This window comes from Nothobranchius furzeri, chromosome 9 (genome assembly GCF_043380555.1).
Source record: "Nothobranchius furzeri strain GRZ-AD chromosome 9, NfurGRZ-RIMD1, whole genome shotgun sequence".
NCBI classification, from domain to species: Eukaryota; Metazoa; Chordata; class Actinopteri; order Cyprinodontiformes; family Nothobranchiidae; genus Nothobranchius; species Nothobranchius furzeri.
In genome coordinates, this window is record NC_091749.1 from 54,283,647 (window position 1) to 54,309,304 (window position 25,658).

General features: G+C 41.6%; 1 protein-coding gene across 4 annotated transcripts; it reads right to left on the reverse strand.

Moving 5' to 3' along the window:
- Positions 1–638: 638 nt before the first annotated feature.
- On the reverse strand, positions 639–25,589 carry esrp2 (epithelial splicing regulatory protein 2). 4 transcript variants are annotated; one of them, XM_054732177.2, is made up of 17 exons: positions 24,991–25,589; positions 24,874–24,908; positions 24,652–24,804; positions 24,048–24,176; positions 13,861–13,974; positions 13,590–13,704; positions 13,362–13,457; positions 11,216–11,270; positions 10,609–10,719; positions 9,624–9,756; positions 8,791–8,833; positions 6,925–7,226; positions 6,341–6,574; positions 6,024–6,222; positions 4,101–4,299; positions 3,812–4,010; positions 639–1,920 (listed from the first exon to the last, which is right to left on the reverse strand). In XM_054732177.2, the coding sequence occupies exons 3-17, from the start codon at positions 24,781–24,783 to the stop codon at positions 1,759–1,761; spliced, it is 2,223 nt and encodes a 740-aa protein (XP_054588152.2). In that variant the 5' UTR covers positions 24,784–24,804; positions 24,874–24,908; positions 24,991–25,589; the 3' UTR covers positions 639–1,758. The 4 variants fall into 4 exon arrangements, with proteins under 4 accessions (XP_054588152.2, XP_054588151.2, XP_070411052.1 ...); XM_054732178.2 differs by adding an exon at positions 3,013–3,108 and having other exon boundaries at positions 1,785–1,920; positions 24,874–25,589; XM_054732176.2 differs by lacking the exon at positions 24,874–24,908.
- Positions 25,590–25,658: the final 69 nt, after the last annotated feature.

Sequence of the window (25,658 nt, forward strand, 5' to 3'; positions counted from 1 at the left end):
TAGAGTTTCACCATTAATTTTCTATCAGAAGCTAATGCAGGAAGTGGGTGTATGAGATTTTCATGTTCAGCCTGCATAAAAAAACTCAGTAACTTGATTATCAGAAATAATTATTAAAAACAGTTTCAGTCAACATCACCTTTAAAGGAAATAAAGGAGCTTAATGTTGATGTTGAGTCAAAATTTACATTTTTCTCAGAGAGGCTCTTATTTTGAAAAAAATGTCACATTCAGGGTTTAAATGCACCCCTTTACACCAATTTCTAAGTTTTCCTCAAAACACCTGCAGGATTGATTTCTAAAGTCGCCTGCTCTCTGGTGGAAAGTCTACATGATACAGATGAAATTTAAAATCTTGTTTTATAAACCCTTTATAAAGTGTTGATTTTCTATTCATGCGTTGGGCTTTAGAGGGTTAAAGGATGCAAAATCAGAACAAGTTTGTTTCTTTTTAGTACGATTCTTGCAGAATCATGTCCTAGCCTGAAAATAAAACCTGGGACCAAATAAATCTCAAAATGTTTGATTTCATTCTCTACTTCAATATTAAAGTTTTAGACACAGTTTCTTTTCAGGTTATTGGCAGGTAATATGTTCTTCCACTAATTAAATATTAAAACGTCTAAGAACTGAAACAATTACATTTGATATTTTTATTGTTTACAATCTATACAAAGACTTAATTTCATGCACGTGTTCTCACAACATAAGAAACATGTCGTCCTCCACCAGAAGCTGACTTAGCCTCTGTTGGGCCAATATTGCACTCTGGGTAATGTAGGCACAGTAAAGGGGATCAACTAAAGCTAAACCGTCAGTAGGCTTTTCACAGGAAGGAAAATCAAAGTCATGCAACTTTACTCAGTAGTCTGGTTGCAGGCAGGAATCGCAGCCTGGAAACAAAATATGCAGCAGCTGTGGTTGGTCGTTATAAAAAATTCAACAAAAAGCCTCGGTTGTTTTACATTTAATAACAAAAGTCCCAGCTCTTCTAAAGAAACTGCATTCATAAAAATAGGATTAATTTATCTAGCTATTACAGATGTGCAGCTCATTTTCCCCACAGCTGGAGCAGAGAGGAAGCTGCAGTGCTTAGAAAACATGTGGATGTCCAAGAACAATAAATGCTTTTACAACAGAAAAACAAAGTCATGGGTGATTTGGTGTACGGGAACAGCTGTGGTGAAGTCTGGTGAAGCAGAACGTCCCTGAAGCTCAAAACTCATTTTAACGTACAGATGCACGCCAGCGTTTCTACTCTAAAGCAGTTTATATGGCTTACTTCTCCATCCTTACGCTGCTGGAGGACATCAAATAATAAACATCAAGCCTAGACAAGTTCATGAACACAAAAGTTTAAATCCTTTAGTTGTCCAAGTGAAATCATTAGAAATTTATAGAAACATTTGGTGCATGGATGTTTGTACAGCCTCAAGCTTTTCAGGACAAACGTTTGTACAATTCCATAAGCGACACATTTATAAAGTACTTAAATATATTTGCAAGTTCAGTTTTGCAGAGCCACATCAGAGTCCGTCAGGGCTCCAAAGTCATCTCCTCTCCACAATCAGGTGGTACAGGTTGTAAAAGTCAGTTAAAAAAAAAAACTAACGGCGGCCGCACGAGTGTCTGACCAGCGGTGACGGCTCAGAGGAGAAAAGCGTTCTGCAGAGACAAAGTGGAGTCTGGAGGTTTCGCTGGAGAGAGATGGCACTTTGCAGAAAGCGAACGAGGTGGAGAGAGATGGAGGGCTGGTGGTCAGTTACAGAGCGCCAAGTGGACCTGCTGGCCAAAGAACTGGTGGTTTGAGCACTCTGCTACGGCCCGTCGGGCCATCTCTTCGCTAGGGAAAGTGATCAAAGCCTCGCCGCTGCAGTGGCCACTGAAGTTATACAGAATAAGCACTGCGTCTGGTTGGAGCTGCAGAAAGACAAATAAATAAAAAATTAATAAACAGCCAAGGAGTTATCTGGACGTTGACGCTATTGCATTAGGACACCAGAAGAGGGAGCCCACAGAGCTGAGAAGCAACCACACACCACCAGAGAGGATCTTCTAATCCAAAAGCTGAACGTGAAGCTGAAGGTTCTCCTAAATCTGAATCCTATGGGACCAACCGCCGGCGAACACAACACACAAATATCCTGTTAGACTGCTTGCATGAAGGAAGCACAGCGGATAGTCTGATGCAAGAACACGAAGCACAACCATGCAGGTCAGATCACAGGAGCAGAAACGGCGGTAAAAATTCATCAGCAACAGACAGAAGGATGGAAACAACCAGAGACTTCTTCAGCAGAACAAGCTTACTTTGCATCAATTTGCTCTAAATTTTTATTTATTTTATTTTTTTGAATTCGGGGGAAAATACAAATAAAGCTTAAGAAGTAAAACTAAAATATTCCTATTTTTCTTTGTCAAACACAAAAAAATAATAAAATCTGGAGTCTGATAGTGTCCAGGAGGCTCTCGATTATTCCCCCAGAATCAGAACTAATAAAAACAAGTTAAGGAGCTTTAAACGTTGAAAGGTCACTTTTCTTTGCAAGAGAGAAACAAGTCACGTCAGTGAGAAAATGAGCTTTGTGCAGACTAGAGGAGTTATTTTGAGGTGAAACTCGTCCAGTGGGAACCGGATCTAAATATGGTGGCTCCCAAATCAGGGACTCAGTCCAGATATCAAGTTAGAATTTAAAATAATTACAGACAAAACACTTTATGAGTAGAAATGGATAAAAATGGTTGCTGAGGTTGGTTGGTTTTTGAATTTGGGAACCACCGATCTAAGGGGGTGAGTTACAACGTTTATCTCTTCCAGTTTTATGCAAATGAACATTCAGAACCCCCTCAGAAAGACTGCCCTTCAGTACCAACTGGATATTTCAAAGCTTTCTCGCCTCATTTCGATGATTCGTGTGACAGATCGAGATGTTAGTTAAAGACGAAGACATGTCCCCTCCACCCCCCCGCTGCGTCTCCACGTCTCCTCTCTGCTCCGGAGGCTCCTCTTACCTTGAGTCCCTAAAGGCAGAGCCATTCTTTGGGCTGAATCAGACTCCGGGCCTGTTCGCTCATCTGAACCACGCCGCTGTACTCATCAGGGGCGTACTACAGATAGTGAACGATGGACACACAGTCAGACCTCCGCATCGCCCCACAATGCAACATTATACACACACGGGCACAGCAGGGTACCAGGATGAGTCTCGCACCAAAACAGAAAACACATTCACCAAATGATGGCTAGATACACACACACACACACACACACACACACACACACACACACACACACACACACACACACACACACACACACACACACACACACACACACACACACACACACACACACACACACTATGTTCAAGTCAAAATGAGCTGTTTTGGGTGGAATCCATTAGTTACGGCTGCGTCTTAAAGTAAAAAGGATGCAGAGCCCTAAAGGACACAAAGACCAAAAGCAGACCCAAACATTTTCCTAATTATAATAAATATGACACCCCCTACTGAAGCCCCACTGCTCTCCCTCCTCAGCCTGTAAAGTGTGAAGCCACACCTGTCAGGGGGTCATACCTGCTCCAGGGGACTCCACCTAATTCTGGCAGCAATACACATAGGAGGCAAAAAGGAGGGGGGGAGCAGAGCTGTACGTGTTTCTTTAATCAAACACTAGAAAGATCAGCATGTGGTGCTGAGCATCTCCTGCTCAGCAGAATTCAGCGTGATTAATAAATAAAGTCATTTCTGCAATTGCACATGTAGAAACTGATCTGAACGTTTATGGGTTGGTCTGAGTGCTGCAGGTCACCTGATATCCCTGGAAGAAGCTGAGGATGTCTTTGACCCCGGTGTTGTAGGGCAAACCCTGCATCCTCATCAGGGCGCCTGGCTGAGGCAGCATAGAGGAGGTCGCGGCAGCGGAGGGGTGGGACTGCGCTGCAACCGCTGCTGCCATGGCTCCGGGGGGAGCTGCAAAGTAGCCGACTGTGGAGGGAGAAACTGGGGGGCTGGGGGAGTCGAACACGGAACAGAGGTGTCAGGAGAAATGAACAAGGAGAGATTTACTTGTTTTAGACGTTTGCTCCAGCTGTGCTGACCTGGGGTAGTAAGCCGTGTAGTTCATGTTCATGTAGAGATGCGGTTGAGGGGGGTAGTAGGCCAGAGTGTGGGCGGAGCTGTGGATGGTGGCCTGTGGGGGTCTGGGGGGAGCCAGCAAGGGGGTCTGGTAAAGAGCAGCCTCAGAGAGAATGGCAGGAGTAGGAGGGAAGGCGGTGTAGGCTGTTGGAGGTGACAAACCTGCAGGAAAGAAACACGCATGTAATGCTCTCAAACACTGATGGAGATGGCACAAGACAAGCAGAACTAATAGTAGATTATTTTCTATGGCTCGGATTATCTGAGGGTCAGGTTAGGTAATCAGGTCACCTTTTTGTTCTCCACGGTGTCTCTCTAGTTTCTGTTACTGTCAAAGCCTTAAAAATAACCTGTTGGGATTCAAGTATCTGGAAGAACCCAGTTAAAACCTAAAATCTGTCTCCTCTACTAGAACGATTTTTTTCTACAAATGAAAACTGTTCTATAGCACATGAAGCTTTGTTGGGGCTCAAAATGGCCCAGGAGGCTGGATAAATGCCCAAACACAAACCCATTTTAAAGCCCTACAACGGATAAACTGGTTTGCCCCGCCCCCAATTGGCCAGGACATGAATATTAAATGAGCTGCGTGCTGATTGGTCAGTTTACTCCAATAACTACGATGCTGCCTGAAATTAGCAACTCTGTTCAGCACCCAGATAACTCAATAGACAAGCTATGGATTTATCTGGAAGTCTGGATATTCCCAGGAAAGTTACAGATGCGCTCAAACCTTCATTTTCCTCTCACCCAACAAGGACGGTGGCAGTTGCTCGGGCTAGCATTAGCAGTAGCTTGGACTAGAATTATTTTGCGGCTAGCATTACCGTGACCAACGTTTACATATTGCAGACGCTGAAGTGGGTTGGGACATACAGATATAAGGTGGTGTGTTTAAGATTATGAAGCGTTAAACCAACTGTTCTCTGTCTCTCTGTGGCCATCACTAAATTACTCATTTACTTAACGCAGGTCAGAGATGCCACAGACTTTCTGGTACGCTACATTAAAAACCAAGCTGCCTATATTCAACAAGGTAAATTCGGTTTTTAAATCTAGAACCCCATTTATAATTTTTTATTCAACTCAAAAATTAACCATCCAACATTCTGTGACGTGGTCACTAATCCTGGACATGCATCCTGGCGCTGCTGGGTTTCTACACCTGAGAACATCTGTACAACATACATACGTTACCACGTGTGTCAGAAAAAAGTACAATGCACGAGCTCCACAACCTGGGAAGTTGAAATCACAAGAAACCCCAGGCCGTCCTATCCAGCAGCTGATCCACCTCTCACCAGCATTTGTTTCAAACTAGCCCCGTTTGCTAAAATCAAGGTTATCAGTGTGTAAAAATAGCTAAACAGATTATTTTTATTCAAGTTTACAAATGATGGAGAGTAAATGTCTGACCAGATCTGTATTCATAAGGCTTACCTTCATGCTGTCATGTAAAACGTATAAATAATGACACACATCTATTTATATACAAACAGCTACTATCTGTTCCAGGCTGTGGTCCTCCCAGTGTCAACCACATCACATGATGGAAAAACCACTACATAAAGAGTGACTGGTGTCCAGTTCAACTATGAGCAAAAATCGTTGTACAGAGACATCCTAAAGAAAGCCTTACTTTTAGTCCTAATCTAATCTCCATCAGATTGGAGCCATAACAGAACAAAGTCCACAGATCGGAGGAGCTTTCTGCTTAAACCCTCATTTAGGAGCCAAATAACAACAATTCATCTGGAAAACATCTGATATTCAGCTGAAGTGGAAAGATTTATAAATAATCTCCCAGATTCCTGGCATCGACTATTCCGTGTGTAGCTGTGAATCCTGACGCTGATCCCATTCAGGGCAGTTTGAGAGAAACTTACAGGGAAGTTTGCAGGGCGGAGGCGAGAGGCCGCTACGGTTCAACGTTCCTCCCATCAGAACGATGCTCATCTCCTCCGTGGAGCACTGGAAGACCTCCACATACCGATCCTTCATCGTCTTCTTGTGGCACTTTTGGGACACCAGGAACGCCCTGTCAGGTGACTTCATCTGGATGAAGGCATCTCCGGAAGGCCGACCCTGGAAAACACACAGATCCATCACAGACGGGATCAGTGTCACATGTTGGAATAATTCTGGGATGTATAACAGAAATGAGCTTCGGATTAGGTGTTTTCCTCCTCTACGTGGTTCCGACCTGTTGGTTGAGGACCATGTGGACTCCGTGGGGTTTGATGTCAACAGTGTGATCGCCCATGAACTCCAGGATGTCCTCGATACCGGCTGTGTACGGCAGACCGCGGAGGCGCACGCAGTCCCGGGTGCTGCTGGCTGATGGGAGGAAGGGAGGCGTGGAGAGGACCGGCAGTGGCACCATGGAAGAAGTGGGGAGCGTGGAGATCAGGGGAGCGGACATGTAACGATTCAGGACCTGAAAGGAAACGAAAGTCAAGCTTTTAATTTATTTGCTTCTTTTAAAAGACAAAAAAACATCTCAGCAGTTGCTCATAGTGACACACAAAAAAAAAAACCAAATTGAGTCAGGCTTTAGTCATTTCATAATTTCTTGTTGCCATGGAAACAGTTGTTTGGAAAACGAGGAAGCAGCTGCCATTCGCTGGTTTTCTAAAATGTTTTGGGTTAAATCAAAGGTTCAGAAATCGGATTTTCTGTGTTTTAAGCCAATTTCTGCATTTATTCAACATAATTCCACAATGGACCATTCATTCCAAAGACCACCTTTCAGAATCGGCACACCCTTTGTTTCAGACTAGAACTCACCTGCTGCACTTCCGCCGCGGTGCTCCGAAACAGCTCGATGTAGCGCTTGCCCAGGATCTGCTTGTGCTTTTTTAAGGCGTTCTGAGCATACTCCTCACAAGAGAAGAGCACAAAGGCATCACCGGTCGGCCGTCCATCAGGGTACTTGACGAAGAGCAGACCTTCAGAACCATCTGTAACCGGGCTCTCCGGGCCGAGGAAGTTCAGAACTTCCTGAGGCGTGGAGGTGAACGGCAGCCCGCGCATCCGTATGATCACCTGGTTCTCTTTGGACAGGAACTGGGACACCTCGTTGGACGTACCTGAGGTCAAAGAGGAGACTCGTTTTCATTTCAGGGCATTTAATCATCCACTGGAGTTATGTTAAAAAAAACAAAGTAAACAGAAAATTTATAATTACTGCTTTTGATCCACAAAATAATCACGCCAACAACTTATAATCCCAATTTCGCTCTACGGCATGCTAATGTCACTAATAATAAACACCTTTAACTCTTGTTGTACTTCTTTGTCTATGACGAATACATTTTATAAATACTGTAGTAAAAAAAAAAGGCTATTTTAAGATTATTGTCCCACTTTCCCACTTTATTTGAATACTAGGGACCCCCAACTTTGTGTTTTGTGGCCCAAAGTGGGACCCTGACCTTTACTTTTCCAACTTTTACTCAGATGCAAACAAGATCTAAATATCTGTGACAATCTGGTTCTTTGCATGCAATTACCATTAATACAGTTTTTTAAATCCACTATTAAACACAAGGAGAAAATAAACAAACACTTTCATTTTTATGGACTCCTTTAAAAGGTTGTTCAGTAAGTCACGTCAGTTTATGTAAAACGGAGTTTTAACTCGTGTGTGTTGTAAGGTAGCCATCTTGAATCAAGTGTGATCATAAGGAAAATGTAAATCCGTTTCAGGATATTTTTACAAACCTTATACAATCGAGGCAAAAACATCATGGTTTCACAGCAGGTGATAATCCTGCCAAAAGTCTAAATATAGTAGAAAACAGACCAATCTTAATGATAAATGTTGTGACTGCATTTGTAAAGTTTAAATTCTTATGGTTTGAATTGTTTACAGAATAAGGCTCTTATGATTTGAGCATCATTTTCTAGATCCGGGAAGTTCAGACAAAACTCAGAGTTGCAGCATTTCACTTTCTGAAACAACAACAATGTTGACTCACTCACTTAGGATTGTTTATTCTATTTGCATAAATAACACTGTCCTCTGTGATTTGTTTGCCTAAAGTCCAGCGTGATGTCGATCTGTGCTGATCCGCACGAATCTGTGTAAAGTCCAGAGTCTGTCCAACAGGTGTGTGTGTGGTGTCTGCTATCTGTGACCTGTTCAACTGCAGCTCAGTGCTGTGCACCCCCACCCTCAGGTCCTGTCTTTGTCCACCCCCCCCCCCCCCAACCCCCACACACACATCTGTAACAGCAGCCTGTCCTTTCACCAGGAGTCTGCCCACGTTGCCCCGAGGGAGTGGACCCAAACAGGTGAGCCTCAGAGGGGCCGGCCTTCAGATGAGGAGGTTAGATGGGTAAGTGGGGGAGGGGTGAGTGAGGTGAGTGTGCCTCACAAAGTGTCTTTTATTAGTTTGAGATTGGCAGCCAGTGAGTCATTGATGAGGCAAAGACACACAGGTAACAGAAGAACTACAAACGTGTGTGTGTGTGTGTGTGTGTGTGTGTGTGTGTGTGTGTGTGTGTGTGTGTGTGTGTGTGTGCGCGTGTGTGTGAGTGAGTGAGAGAGGGAGAGAGAGAGAGGGCCCTATTGATCCAGGAACACCACAGAATGAAGAAGCTATACATCATGCAAACATAAAGCAACTGAGAAGAAGACAGAAATCTGACCTCCAGCAATCTTCAGGAACTCCTCTCCTGTTGCTTTGTAGACCTGGAAACGACAAAAAGTTTTAGATTTACAAAATAATAATCCAATATCAAACTGTTCAACAGCAGCTGGTAAATGGTCTGTGTTTTTATAGCGCCTTCTTAGGGTTCTACAACCACCCCCCACCCCTTTTTGTATATAAGAGACTTTTAACACAGACAAATTTGTCTCTCGTTCTCCTCCACCTCTTCATGCGCTCCCCACCTCTAAACCCACGTTTCCTGTCATTTCCATCCACAAATAAAACGCTTGCTGCACCTCTTTTCACTCCTCCAGTCACGGGGAATTAAACGTTCATGTTTTAAGAGTTTTTCGCGAGGTATTCTTCAAGCTTGTTATCCTCGGCTCTCTTTATGTTTTTGAGGGCGCAATGGTGGCGCTGTAAATAACAGCCGTGTCCTGACCAATCACAAGCTTGCGTTGTCCGTCTCGACTGACGGATTTTTAGAAAAGAGAGCTCGACTCCGTCCGTCCTTGCGGAGCTCTCCGGCAGGTCCACAAGGACCTCCGCACTGACGCAGATGGAGAAGCATGAATCAGGCTTAACCCAAGGACACAATGGCAGCATTCTCTGGTGGGAACTGGGATTGAACCTACAACCTTCCGATTGCTAGACAACCTGCTCAAAATCCTGAGCTACTGCTGCCTTAGCAGCTATGAGGGTTTGGCTCGTTCTGCCCGAATATTTTGGATTCATTTTTACATCCAGACTGCATAAATGTTTGAGGCAGTGACCCTCCGAGCGATTTTTATATTTACACACTAAACTAGCGGCTAACAGATCAGCACTAACCTCAATGTATCGGCTGCCCATGTGATGTTTGTGGCGCTCCAGAGCCAGGTCTCGATGCTCCGAGTTGATGAAACGAACCAAGGCTTCTCCATTCCTCCTGCCCTGAGCATTCAGACAGAGGGCCACGCCACCCCTGGAAGAACAAGACATCCACTAGTGAAGATGAAAATGTATATTTTGTTACAATGATTCAAATAGTGAAGTCTTAAAGGCAGCATCTGACTTTATTCCAAATAAAATAAATGTTTACAAAGTTCTTTGCACTAAATCCCTTTCACATAAGGTAAATTCAGCATTTTTATTCTCGACAGTTTCAGTACCTTCCAGAATGAGCTGTTTCATGACTCTAACTTAATGAAAACAAGCTGGAGCTGACCACGCCCCTCGCCCCCCCCAACACACACACATACACACACACTCAGGCTGCTATAAGCTGAGAAGCTCCGACATTTGAGAAGGGCTCCGAGTTAAGCTGCTGCTCCTCCAGTTGCAGCTCTCTTTCACGTGAAAGGTGGATCCATTCTAATTTCCCCATTTGTGATGTCACAATCAGGGACGTTTTGAAACTTCATTCTACGCTCATATTTCCTAAAGAAAATAAATGGATGAGTTTTTTTTTACATTTGGAATGTTTATGGAAGTAGTTAACACCAACATGGCAGCTCAAAAGGATGCAAAAGGTGAGTTTAGCAAAATATGTCCCCTTTAATGACATATCTCTAGAAGTAGTCCCATAAGCATATATTATTTATATGCTACATTTAAGCAAAATCGGTCACAACTAATCTCAGCATTACAATATTGGCTATACGTTGACTCGTATCCACCGATACTGAAGGACAAGAAGACTAGTTCTGGAGGATTTCAAAATCTAAATTTTCCTCTAATATATATATATATGCTTTATTCTTTTTACTAGAATAACATATGTTTTACTTTCAAATAGTGTTGTGTCCTAATTCACTGGAGTAACTGAGATACCTACTTGGCAATATTAAGTCCTTTGAAGAATCGAGCAATGTCCTGGTCTGAAGACTGCCATGGAAGGCCCCGCGCTCTGATCACCGTCTCACTATCTACTGGTTCGGTCTTACTGCTGCACAGAAACACCACCAGCAGAAAAATAAACACATGAGAAATTCTAACATTCAGGATTTAAAAAACAAAGGGATCGTCAATAACTGAGCAGCTTTTCTGCAGATTTTAGTTCCTTCTTGGTAAGTTGGAACTGATTTGTCCACAGACAGAAGACAAGAGACACTCTCAGTAAGTGCTGAACACAGTAGCACGCCGTCATGGTTAAATGTCAGCGGGTTGGTGAGGTTATAGGCTCGAGGCTTTCAGGGAACGGCAGGATCTGGTGCCCTGCTATTGAATATCCAGGTAAGAACTTGATGGCAAACTTGGACCGCTTTAATAACACACTTGTGGTTTTTGTTGCTGCTGTAATTGATGCTCCGAGCTCGAGGTCTGGGATGTGAACACGACGGAGGGTAGAGAGGGTGTTTCAGTAACACTGCTAGTTGGCAGGTGTGGCAACAACAAAAATACCTGCAGACTTTAAGTAATAAAGCTATTTTTTATTTACATACCATGTTCCGGCATCAAACTTGTACATCACTCTTTCCACAGAGCAGAATTTGTGATCTAAAAGCAGAGAGAGAAAAATAACTAAACCTTTTTAAATCCTTCAAACACAATGTTTTCTTTTATGTAGAGAAGAGGGTTGCTCTGCCAGGCAGAACGGCTTTTAACACACTGCATTCCTGCAGCTAATCACACCCAAAGACAAACCTGGTGGTTATTAGGAGGGTGAAGCCAGAGGGGATGGCCACGAGTTGAAACACTTTAGATTTAAGTTTGATTTATTTGCACAGTAACCAGTGTCGGGCAAGTTACTTCAGAACTGTAATGCATTATTTATTACTTGTCATTTTAAAGTAATTCATTACATTACAATATTACTGATTTTAAAATGTAAGGCATTACACTACTTTAGCATTACTTTAAGTTACTTTCACCAAAACAACTTCAATATGAATCTGGTAATCTGACGCTCAGTGAGCTCATGACATATGTGGAAAGTGATGTGGTGTCTGAGCTAGGGTTGCTGTTAAAAACAGTCAGATATGCTTTAAAATGATTGTTTATTAAATAAAAGCAACAACAATCTGTACTCTCAGCACGCTGACATCTTATAGGGCCATCTGAGCAGGAAGTGAGGTGGTGGGGGCTCCAAGCCTATATTTGCCTTGGTCCTCAAATGCCTTGATACGGCCCTGGATGTGGGACTGACTTCTGGGGTGATCGGATTCTATCACATGTATAAATATTAAATGCTTATATATTATTGCTTTTCACTGGTAAACATGTGTATTGGGGATAAATCTACTGACTTTTTTTCTTTTCAAGCACTTTGTTTTGTTTTCTTGATTATATTTGAATAATTTCCTGCCCTTTCTCTCTCTAACCTTCCTGCATGCTGCATGTTTTCTCCGAAAAACTGTTTCCTAGATTTCCTACTTTCCAAGTAATCAGCCAAAGGGATCTACCGAACGCAAATAAATAAATAAAAAAAAGCTTCATATGCGCTGCGCTCCAGCAGCAATGAGTTGAAATCACTGGGGCACAGATTATGAACTCAGCTGTAAAGTACATGAAGTGCCAGAGAATATGGGCTGATATAAACGATCGCAAACAAATGACTTTGTTTTGGTGGAGCGATTTTGTGAATATAACAGCGGCCGCGCGCAGGACGCAGCTGGAGTATTTGAGCCGTTACCGCTGCGTCCTCTCTGCTCATAGAATGCCCGCAAAGCTGAGTCCGTGAATGACGTCACATATGTGGATACTGGATCTTTTTTCAGGCTTCCCGCAATTTGAATTTTTAGGAAAGCCACATCTTGATTCTGGGTTTAAAAATGCATTGTAATTACCGCGTTACTGACAGTTGTACCGAGTAAATATTACCATTATCTTTCCCTGTAATGCCTTACATTTCCACATTACAGCAAAAAGCAATGCATCACAGTAATTAATTACTTTTGTACCGCGTTACTCCCAACACTGACAGTAATATATCTATAGACTGATCTTACTTTAGTTCCTTAAGCCAGGAGCAGACACACACACACACACACACACACACACACACACACACACACACACACACACACACACACACACACACACACACACACACACACACACACACACACACACACACACACACACACACACACACACACACACACACACACACACACACACACACACACACACACACACACACACACACACACACACACACACACACACACACACACGTTCACCAAGGCTATTAAGTATTTGTACAAACACCAAAATCTGAAAATGTTCAAAAACTTTGCAAGAAAAAAAAACTTCTGTATAATGCTTCGATGAGTCAGACAGCGTGAGAACTGTGATATAACTGTGCGAGGTGTTGACCTTTCAAACGAGGTTGTGACTAATTAGACGAATAAAGATAGAAGTTGATATTACAAGAGAGAAAAGTTGCAAACAAATTAGGGTAAATTGAGAAAGAACAACTCAGTTAGAACATTTAGCAACAAAGACATCTGCACAACAGTTGCATGAATAATCAAATATGAAAGCACCAATTCAGTGTCCTAGCTAAATTTGCCTACTATACACAACCCAGTGAGCTACTGGTTTGACCTCCAGGTCAGTGGGAAATATGAAATTATAGTTGCTTACTGTGAGGCTCAGCCAGGATGGAGCGAGTGAGCTGCACCATGCTCCTCACCTCTCTCACCCCAATCTGCTGCTCTGCTACAGCAGGCTGGCCAACATCTGCACACACACAGTTAAGGCTGTCCACCCCTAGCACACAGACTGTGGAATAATGCACATTTTAATGTCAGCAACATAGATCAGGTGGTTTCAAAAGTCACGTGCTGTATTTAAATGGGACCCAAAGGATACACTCCAGCATAGAGGAGAGTGTGAGCTTCTGGACCGGGCCTGCATTTGAGCAGCATTTTTGAAATTCCTTCCTCACGTCAAAAAATGAAAAGAAACACTCCGGTAGTACAAGGTTCTGGACAGGAAGACAAAAATTCAACAAGTCAGCCTCCTAATATGAAGATTAGTGTTAAATTAGGAGCCAACTAGAAATAAAACCCACTAACTTGGTAAATATTAAAAGTCCAATTAAAACAGCCCCACACAATTTTATTTTGAAAGGACAATTGACCTTTTTGGAGGCTTCTGGGTGGAGGGCCTGTCGGATGATATGGGGGCTGTCCACCAGGAGGGTGTAGGAGTTCCTGCCGAGGCATTTTACTTCTGATGTTACAGACTGTTGGAACTGTGGGAGGAAGAATGAGAAAATATAAATTAGAGGTGAGATAATTATTGTGATCTGCCAAAGAAGCAAAGTTTCCACCCAGACTTATTTAGATGTTACACACCATAAGCCTGATCACTTCCTGTGTGATGCAGTTAAGAAAGTTGCATGTGGTTTTGTCATCCCCAACACTTGATAAAGCCAAGGATGCAATAGGAGGACATATTTATTAAGATTTGGTCTTAAAAATACCAAAATTAATGTAAATTATTGGCAGTTTGCTGTAATATTAAGAAATAATACAGATTTTTCTGATTCACCAAATGTAGAAAAAAACAAATATCTGATCTAAAATATTTTAAATCAATAGAAGATAATGGATTTTAGTTCAATTTCATTAAATGGTAGTTAAATACAAAAAGTATTACATTATTTTTTGTAATAGTGAAGGAGCCCTGGTCAACCATTTTTAGCCAGGAAGTAGTCACGTCCAACAGGTTTTACCGTTTTCCTTCCAGGGGAGGAGGGCCAACAAAGGAATGATCACGCTGCTAATCATCAGGATCACACCTTCTCTTTACACAACCAACAACCAGACACCGTGAGACACGCACACACAAAAAAGCCATACAGGTCCAACCAGCTTCTGATGGCGACAGCATCAGCCGGGTCAAAATACCAGCACCTGCTGCGTGTTTATAACCAACTCAGCGAGCTCTGCTCCTGCTGCTGGGTCAACCTGTTAGCGGCGTTAAAAGAGCCAACAGTTTGTTTCTTGAAATGTTAACACGAACACATCATCTAAAACTAATGAAGTGGGACTCAAAATGAAGCCTAGTTGACTTTTTTTTTAATCATAATTCTAGTCGATTAATTCTGGCTTCTTGCCAGGAAGTCTGTGCGAGAGCGTTTGGACCACCTTAAACACTGACTGGTTCACGCAGCCGCTGGCGATGGATGACAGGCCTTCAGACAGTCAGAGAGAATTACAGGTGCGTGTCGGGGCGTGTTTGTAACAGTCTGCGAGGAAAGATCAGCGGCTTGCCAGCACCAACTAATAAGGGAGGAACACTTCCAACGTTAGGAGAAAAGGGGGTGAAGAAGGCAACAGACAGTAAACCCAAAACAGGCCAATGAACACCAGCAGGTTAATGGTTCATTTTTTAAATATTCCGATACACAAAACTCTAAAATTATTTTATAGAACATCCCGATCTAAATTTGCTTTAATTGTAAAGTAATAAATAAATAAATAAAGCAGGAAAACTACTGGAGATGATTGGTTTTCCAGGGCTGATGTTTGTATGTCTCTGACCAGCAGATTCAATTTAGCTGAAAGATTATTTAATAAACTTTCACTAGTGAATTAGCGCTTAACGGTGTGTTCACAGACTGAAAAATGTGAGATTTTCAAAGAGCAAAAAACCAAAAGGTATTGGAGCTTTCACCTGGTCACAGTGACTGGGGCGATTCCATCACTGGTCTTATTATTGGTCCATCTCTAATATAAAAATATTTTGTAAAGGTTTCATTAACAGATCTAAAGAGTCCTTAAATCCATAGTCCACAAATCATAGAAATAAAACATTAAATAGATCCATGTTGCACCAATAAATTCTGCAAACTGCAGGCTGCATTCACACAAAGTTGCATAGTTTAGTTTATAAACGTTTAGGGATAAATGTGAAGGAGTTCTTATTTAATTTTTTTAACATCAGGACCATTTATTTTTCTAAAATCCAAATTCATGGTAAGAAAACCAGAAGTAGAAAACACGGCTAACCTTTAACAGAAACACTATAAAAACGGGAACATTCAGCTGAATAGCAACTGCCTTTAATTCCCAAATATGTAGTAATTAACGCTACACAACTAAATCTGCTTTAAATATCAAGTGAACCAACATTAAAACTACTTCTGCTCTTCACTGGGTATCAGCATGAACTTAATCTTTGATCAGAATAGCATCTAAAGATACATAAAAATATTATGGAAAATCCGCGAGTTCCCTTCCTACCCCCCCACAAAGCCAAATTATATATATATATATATATATATATATATATATATATATATATATATATATATATATATATATATATATATATATTATATATATATATTATATATATTATATATATATATATATATATTATATGTATATATCACAGAAGAATTGCAACATCATGCATGATTGTAGAAGTCTGTTCTGTTTACATCAGCTTTGGGGGTTTCACAGGAAAATTACATACCTTTATCTGCATCAGACTTTTATTTTGAAAGATTTCCAGATGTTTTACACAGCTTTCCTGTTTGACTTCCTGTCTGTCCCGGATCTAAACTGTGGAGTTTGACATATTTTGGAAGCGTAGATTGTAAACAAATAGACCAGAACCTAAATGAAAGTGTTCCTTCACTTCTGGGACTCGTCCAAAAGTCACACTTTGCTGCCGGTGGAAGGGAACTCGTCCGCTAGAACAGTGGCTAACTCACTGCTGCAAAGTACGTTTCGCAATGCTTTCACGTCTGGTGGAAAGGAGGCTTGAGACTGATTTTGTACAAAGATCCGTTTTGTATAGATCAGTCATAAATTTAGAATACGACCAATTTAAATATTTTACTCCAACTTCAATTCAGAGTTTTGAGTTTCCCGTAGAATTTCAGCATCAGTGTGCGACATAAAGTCATGTTAATTCCTGAGCGCTTTAATGACCAAACAGTAAAAGCAAAAATCCCAAAGACTCCAAAGTCTTATAGATTAGCTTATCGGTGCATTACGGTGCACAGCCTCTTATTTACAGTGATAACAGAACTGAAATTTGCTCATACTTGTGCACACAACCCCACCTTCGACTATTACTAAAGCCAGATTAGTGAGAGAAAAGCAAATGTAAAAAACGGTGGAGGCACACCCTCTACCTTTCTCTTCAGCAACAAAAACCAAAAATTAAGCAAACAAGCTGAGCGGAGGACAACCAGCACTAAAAGTGAGCAGAAAAAGGAGCCTCGTACTTCCACCTTAAATCTGCAACACTTTGTTTTCAATGGATGTGATCAAGCCACAAAAGTCATTAAGATAAAGAGGACAACAAAATGTCCTGATCTAATTGAAATAATCAGCATTTTTTCTCCCCTCCAAAACCATTTCAGGCATCACACGTGTTGCTGCTGTCCCTCTCTGAAGAGCGTATCCAAAGGTGAGGGGAGGAAGTGGCCTTTGCTCATGGTTCTGTCAGAGAGGAGTACTTCTAGCCAAGCTAGACTGTTTGTGTGCAGAGGTGAGGTAAGGTGGTGGTGGCTCAAACAAACTTAGATAAGAGCAGCAGGGAGTGTCCGGGTAATCCATGTGGGCAACAGCTCAAACGCAAACTTGCACCACAGCGTGGTTCCTGACACACACTAGGTGCTTCAGACTGGGCCACAATTATGGGACACATGCTGCAACAAAAGAAATCTCCAAATGCTGTAGGTGCTACTGTGAAGCTTAAGGACACACACACACACACACACACACACACACGTCTCAGCAACTAAATCCAGCTGTACCACCTTCAACAAAAACCGTATTTAGCAAGGCTAAATGCCGTTTCAAACCCCGGGACAAGCACATCAATCCATCGTTTCATAATAACGTCTAAAATACCTGAAGATCATGTGCTATTCGCCCCCAAGCGGAAACTGTCTAACTTCAGCTTTGATTACAGTTTGACCTTTTGTTTGCATCAATCCCAGCAAAATTATAGGAGCTCAAAATATATCTAATCTTTAAGAATGTAGTCATATTCAATTCAATCTGAGATTAAAAGATTTGATGGCGCCGGATTTTAAAGATGAATAAACCCAAACACTTTAAACTCCATTAGTTTATTTGTAACAGGGTTGCAAAGCACTCCACTGTCAGTGTAAGAACACACAGAAAAATGGACAGTGGATTTTTGTTTTCACACATGCAAAATAAATACATTTATAGTAGTGATGAACCGATGTGAAATTTTTGGGCCGATACCTATATCCGATATTAAGATCACCGTTATGGCCGATAGCCAATACCGATATACTGACATTGTTTCTAAAATCAGCAGATTTTGTATAGAATGAAAATGAATAAAGCTGAATTTACGTTATTAAGTACACATAACACACACACATTAACACTTCTGAGATGATTAAAATCACTGTCACGTGACTAAACAATAACATATCCCCCCCCCACCACCACCACCACCACCACCACCATTCTCTGAAACAGGCAAACAAATGGAGAAAAAAATGAAAAAATATTGGTTGTCAATATCGGCCCGGTTTTATTTATCAAATCGATATGTTAAAAAATGACTAACATCGGCCGATACCGATATTGATGCCGATATATTGTCCATCCCTTATTTATAGAAAACAGTCATGGTTTACTCACAGAAAGCAATTTCCTTTTTTTTTCCCAGGAACATTTTTGTGGCAAAATTTATGAAATCTAGCAGATTTTAATGGGACTTTTTAAAGTTGTTCTACATTAAACAGAAGGGGAGTCTTTCTGCTCACCTGGCAGACCTAGGAGCTTAATAGCTATGATAATCACTTTAGTGCTCGGTCCTAAAGTCATCATCCACTCATTTTTTTTAAACTAATCTGCTGTGGTCTTTAGTTTGAGTGAATGCCTCGTCAGTAGTTTTCTGGGTGAGGGGGGAGCTCTGTTGCTCCAGTTTCAGGGGCTGGAATTTGGAGTGTTACTCATTAATATTCACGATATGCAAACATCCCGCCTCTGATTGGCTATCAGAAATGTGACTCTTCTGCTGCCTTTGTTCATTCATCTCTCTTGGGTAAAAATGCAATGTTGATATCATATATCCACAAATAACATAAGCCTGAATGTATTCTGCCATGTTATAGAGTTGCTAATGCTAATAGTTAGCTTCTACTAGCAAAGATGTGCTCTGCTCTCTGCTGGCCACAAAATCAGTACAGCCTTCCATGGTCATGACATAGAAGAGAATGGCTTTTTCTTATCCTATCATTTTCCCATCCATTTCCTTTCTATGGCTATTGCAGGTGATGGGGGGTGAAGACATTTATCACATTTGCCATGCATATGTAACTAAGAGTGAGCCAGCATATTTTAAAAAGAACAAACACTACATAATTTCTCCGTGAGCCAGGACTTTAATAAATCTTTCGCCTGACAGTTGTCCTTGGGGCCCACCACAACACAGCTCAACCTAACAAACCCACCTTAAAGAAAGAACCACTCACTGCTTGGTTCTAAATATAATGACATTAGCACCCAAATATGGAATGAAACAAAAATAATAATAATAACGTAATAGCTGCATTTTTCTGTGCTGTAGCATCTCCAACTATCGGGAAAAATTAGGTTTCCTTCCTCGTATCACTAAGTATAAACTAATCTCAGGAGAGAACCGATAAGGGGGGAAAGTAACCAGTCACACCAAGGTATGAAAAGAACAAACTGATTGCTTTGGTTAATATTTGAAGGTTCAGCACACAGTCTAACCAAGCAGGGCTGAAGCTTTACTCTGTCTGAAAGGACAAAACCAAAATGACTTTTTTCTAAACTCCCATCAAATTGTAATTTCTGTATGGTATGTCGTGCAAAGTTTACAAAGCAAAGGCTTTTGAAAAAAGTTGTACATATTGTCTTGACATAGCGACTGAAAAACGTGTTAGGCAACATGAACACATTAGTCAAACACACCTCCTAACAGAGGAGACCAAGAAAAACAAAACCAAAAATTACACTTACCAGCTGTAAAAAAAAATTAAAAAAAAAGGTCTAAAAGTGTTTCTTTAGGAAATAAATCAGCAGAAAAAGTGCACCAGTTATAAAAAGGATACATTATAAAATCAGTTTATGAAAACATTTTATCATTTTTCTTCACCCAAAAGAGTCAATGCAACAAATTCTAATTCAACATATTAGTAGAGGCCTTTTAAAACCCCTGAGTCAGGTTGCTGCACATCAAGATTCATAAAGTTGAGTTTTGAGATTTTGGTGGTGGAGGACAAGAGGAGGCAAGTCCATCCATCCGTCCATCCATTTTCATCCACTTATCTGGAGTCGGGTCGCGGGGGCAGCAGCCTAAGTCGAGAGGCCCAGACTTCCCTCTCACCAGCCACTTGGGCCAGCTCTTCCAGGGGAATCCCAAGGCGTTTCCTGGCCAGGCGAGAGACATTGTCCCTCCACCGTGTCGTGGGTCTCCCTTTAGGCCTCCTCCCAGTTGGATGTACCCAGAAAACCTCACCAGGGAGGCGTCCAGGAGGCATCCTGACTAGATGCCCGACACATCTCAACTGGCTCCTCTCGATGTGGAGGGGCAGCGAATCTACTCAGAGCCCCTCCCGGATGACTAAGCTTCTAACCCTATCTCTAAGGGAGAGCCCAGCCGCCCAGCGGAGAAAACTCCTTTCGGCCGCTTGTATCCGCAATCTCATTCTTTCGGTCACTACCCAAAGCTCATGACCATAGGTGAGGGTAGGAACGTAGATCGACCGGTAAATCGAGAGCTTCGCCTTCTGACTCAGCTCTCTCGTCACTACGACAGACTGATACAACGCCCGCATCACTGCAGACGTAGCACCAATCCGCCTATGGATCTCACGCTCCAGCTTTCCCTCACTCATGAACAAGTGAGGAGATGAGTCTTACAATAAAAACCAGTGTCTTGAAGACTATCGGAGAGGAGATATTAACACAAAATTGTGAGGAAAAAGAAAATTATTCGAAACACATACATTTTCACAGTTGAAATACATTTTGAATAAATCCTGTAGGACCAAAATTCTAATTATTTTTGTTACAACCTAGTCACAAGAGGTCTAAATTATGTGTAAATTTGGTTACCCGTGTACAAGACAAACCACATTTTTCGCACTTTGCCTCACAAAACTCGTTTTAGGAGGATTCCATACCTTCTGGAAAATTCTTCAAAAAGTGCAATTTGTCACCAACAGCCACAATTCAGTGAGATGCTAGCTTAAGTCCTGGTTTGTTTCTTTCTGTCACTTTTAAAGTGCATTTCATTAGGCCCATTTCTAATATCGTAACTTCCAGGTCATTTTTACCATATGGTATACGCTTGTCTCCATGTCATCGGGACGACAATATGGAGACAAACCACGAACCAAATGGGCTATGTACTCTGGAGTGACCCAGTAGTTGCTGGGTGGGACTTGTGGTCAACTCATGCAGACGAACATTAACTGGGTGGAAAATGATTCGAGGTGCTGGGGAAAAAAAAAAATACGATTCAAGTCTGAATGAAGATTATTATTTATAAAGATTCTGAATTAATCCAAAAATGTCCCAAGTGTTACTTGAGATGGCACTTTCCAAACATGTCCTTGCTTATTCGCTACTCGTACTTGACTGTCAGTCAATGGCTTACGTACTGCTTCATTCTAGGAAGTGAAGCATGGACTTCCAGAGCTACTCACTCCATCACATTCATGGCTCACTACATTTAAGACACCTGGAAGATTTCAAAATTACAGAAGAAAGTAGTTAATCTTGGAATTGAGTACCTAATCTTGGAATTGAGTACCGATTGTCATCGATTTGAATTGAGAATCGATTCTGAATCAAATCTTCACCTTGAGAACTGGAATTTTATTGAATCTTGAGCTGTTGTAAGATTCGCCCCACTTGAAATTATATTAGTGAATGCCGCCAAACGACCAAATACAAAACATAGTTGCTGGTGAAGCAGCGTGAAAGGAAGAGAAACTAAGAAAAGCTTTCATTCATCGCTGAGTGCGTTTACATGCAGCCAGTATCCCTTTTAAAACCCGAATATTCACAATAACCCGGTTCCGCGGGTCCATGTAAACACCACCAAAAACCCGGATATGCTCATAACCGGGTTTTTAAAAACCCGGTTACTACACCTGGGGTAACCCTTTTCTAACCCGAATGTTTGGTCGTGCAAACGCATATCGGGATATCCCCATCGAAGTGTGTATTCTGCGCATGCTCTGTTCGCAAGGAATCTTGGTCTTTTGAGTAGCGAGATGTCTTGTATGCGCCAGAACACCGGAAGTAAACAACAAGTTGGGAGCAACATGGCGAGTCGCGGCACAGCACCACACTTTTGGAGTGACGAGGAAACTAAAGCGCAAACAAATGCAGTCGCTATCTCTTCCGAACTGGGAAACATGTTGTTGTTTTCACGGATACCGGAACAAGAAATGGAAATGACGCATTTTGCATCTGGACGTAGTCCATACGTCCTGATGCTACCCCAACGTCCGCATTTAAATCGGGTTATGCAAGTTAGGGGTAACTCTTTCTATTTATGCTTGTAAACGGGTTATTCTGATCAACTCAGAAACCCGAATACCGACCTTAACTCGATCATAACCCGGATATTGGCTGCATGTAAACGTAGTCAGTGCCATTTGTTGTGTATAGCAACATAGCAAACAACCTGCTTCTTCCATTGTCAATTGTTTTTAAATGTTATTTATGTCCGTGGAAGCCTTTTGGAGCAGACTAGTGATGACACCCACTGTGACAATGGTCTACATACCCTTAGATAAATCCTTAAAGTGATGGTGTGTATTTTCCCTGGCGATAGGGGGCAGTAGATATCTAAGTCATTGCAAGCAAGCTGTATTTTTATGTTTGAGTAAGACCTTACCAACGGATGGCCATTAGCGTCAAAAATCCCTGAAAGATCAACCTCCAGAAAAATGACAAGACCATTAAATTTCCTTTCATCATTGGCAACGAGTGAAGAGGTAAATGTGTAAAACAATGTATATAGTTTTGTAACTAACTGCATTTTCTCCTCATGGGCTCCCATAGAAGGAAACGTGGCTAATATGGCGTCACCCAGAGACTTGGACCCGCTCCCATTTATTTAACAATTCAGCAGCATTTAATTCGTTTTCAACAACATTTCAATTGATATTTCCAGAAATTAATGGTAAAAACTACACATCGTCTCTTTAAAGGGCCAATTGCGTATGGAGACTCAACAACTGAGAGGACCAAGCATGCATATTATCCCCCGTCAACCCCCCCTCTCTCATAACCATCCTAGAACTAGTGTAAACAGGTCTAACACTAATTAGGTATGCTGAATTTACAAGCTGTACTTAATTTTTTTATATCTGTACTCATTTGTGACACCCCACCAGTTTTCTCCAAGCTCTACGTTTTACAGCCCCAGATTTTAAGGGTCTACTTATGCCACCATTGCATTTCTGATGATTAAACTGACAAACAGCAGAATCAAAAAGATGAAGTATGCACATGAGCGTGGCTGGGGAAACAAAAAGGTTGTTTACTGTTATACATAGCTAGACAATCGATCACTTTGGGGCAATAAGAAAACAAATTTCCATGTAAAAGAAAACACATTAAAATGAGCTCGAAACTAAACATATTAGAGCAAAGCTGTCAGCATTCAAAGTATGAATCAAAATGATCAAGGTAAGTGTCATGATGTTTGCTTTGTACAATAAAATGAATGTTTTCGTATTTAAAATAACTAGAAGCAGGACGTGTTTCCTTAAAGCATGACAAGAATTCCAACCCTTTACTTTTTTGTTTCAGTTTCAGCACCTGCAGAAGGGCATGGCAACAACAAGGAAAGTTCATTCCAAACAACAAAAATGAAAAATCTCATTTGAATAACAGCTGTGACCCTAGAGACCCAAGTCTGGCAATGCCCCCATCTCCTCCCTTTGCTTCAGCCTGAAACTGAGGTTCCCAGGTAAAACACTCTGCCTTCCAGATGTCTGCTGCATGCATTCAGGCCAAGACAAGACCAGACCTGACTCCTCCTTATCTCCTGACAACCCCTCAAGGCTGTGCCCATCCCAGCTCCAGAGCTTCAACAAACTGTCAACAAGAGTTTAACTGTCAGGGCCAATGACACATCAGGCAGATGGAGGACCATTTCTCCCAGAAATCTGACACTCCTTACACTTACAGCCAGGCTTGTCCCGTCATATCTCGCTCTGGGTGGAATTCATTGGAGCAAAGTTTTGGGATTTATGAACCTTCTGCGTGAGATTTTTAAACATAAAACCAGAGCTTTAAAGACCTAAAAAGTTGATGAAATGACCCTCACCTGTTGCAGTACTTTGTCCAGAGGCTCTGCACTAATGACGTCATCCACACTCAGCCCAGTTTCTTCTTTACACTGGTCTGTCAGCTCCAAAGAGTCCGGCTTGACAAAGTACTTGTGGACCTTTCCGACCTGCGAATGGAGTTAGCATTTCATGGTACACAACTCTGCGACGACGAAGAAACAAAAACGCCAAATTATGAAGCCCCTCACAAACCGGAAGTGGACATTTTTTTAAAGGGGGGAAAGAAAACAATTGACAATACAGTTGCAAAAGCAAGTTAACTGTAAAAAAAAAAAAAAAAGGAAGCACCGTTTTGTGTTGAGAAGCTTACATGCTCTAAACGAAAAAGGTGTGTTTTTACACGTTGGGTGAAATTATCACCAATCAGTTTGTAATTTGGTCACCTGTTAAAGTTGAGCATGTAGCATTAGCTAGCATAGAGCCCAGCAGGCGGTCAGAGAAACCACACCGTGTTGATTTAAATGTCAAACTAATTGGTTCCACTACAGCTACTAAACGCCACAAACACTCCTGAGCAACACGAGTAAACCAAAATAACAAACAACGGACGGAGAAAGAGGGGGAGGTCAGAAAGGTCCGTACCTTTTTCTCATGTAGATCCACAATTTGCCACACCAAGAGAATTATTTCCCTCTCATCCGAACCCAGTTTACCCCCATTTGCACCAGCTGTTGCCCCAAAGAACACCACCAGAGTATCACTGTGCGAAGCCATCAGGGACCACAAGGGTAAAAACTACAATTAAAGCAAAGATTAAAATAAAGTAATAATGATGTAAAATAAAGAAGTAACACGAGAGTTCACCTTTTTCCAAGTGATAAGGAGAACGAACAAAAGCGCTTTGAGATAAACGCAGAGAGAGAAAAGGGGGGAGATTATTTTCAGAGGAGCCACGGAAGAGTTTGCGGTCAGAGACACTACCTGTTGCAGTACTTGAGTGCGTTCTATCCAGAGATACTGGTTTAACTGGTAAAGAAGGGAGGAAATCCGTTTTCCCTTCACACGAACTCCATAACAAGCCTCGGAGGTTTTTTTTTTCTTTTTCCCCTTCTATTTTTTTCCCGAGTTACCTGTGTGGCTCGGCCTCCAAGGAGAAGAGATGTTTTCTATTGGATGGTTTGTAAAGGTAAGGGCGGGACTTGGTGATGTATGCTCAAATCTCATTGGCAGCTGGGTTCCTTTCCGGGATGTTGTTCAGCACCACAGGCATATTGACCTATCCATACGGCCCCGCTGATAAAGGAGGCAAAGTGCAGGGAAATGAGGAACAACTTGACCACAAGGAAGCCTTTGAACACACTCAGAGCTTATACGTAGCCGATTTGAATTAAACAAAAATATACAAAATGAGAGAACATTTGAGCAAGTTCTGTCTCGCTCAACATCTGTCAAATATTGTACGGTTTACAAAAAAATGAATAAACAGTAAAGACAAAGGAATATTTTAATATTTTCTGGGTAAGACAGTAAAGACAAAGGCACATTTTAATATTTTCTGGGTAAGTTTCATGAACTTTAAATATGCAATTTAGACAGTTTTTCCATCTGGGTAATTTTGAGGTGAAAGATGATATTTTCCATTATAGAAG

What these genes read in the sequence shown, in the direction of transcription:
- esrp2 (XM_054732176.2), bottom strand. Translation starts at nt 24,783, where the DNA reads ATGGCTTCGCACAGTGATACTCTGGTGGTGTTCTTTGGGGCAACAGCT. An exon ending in TGGATCTACATGAGAAAAAG is followed by an intron (nt 24,177 to 24,651) that starts GTACGGACCTTT and finishes CTCCATTCGCAG; the next exon opens with GTCGGAAAGGTCCACAAGTA. An exon ending in CCGCGGCGGAAGTGCAGCAG is followed by an intron (nt 6,575 to 6,924) that starts GTGAGTTCTAGT and finishes GTTTCCTTTCAG; the next exon opens with GTCCTGAATCGTTACATGTC.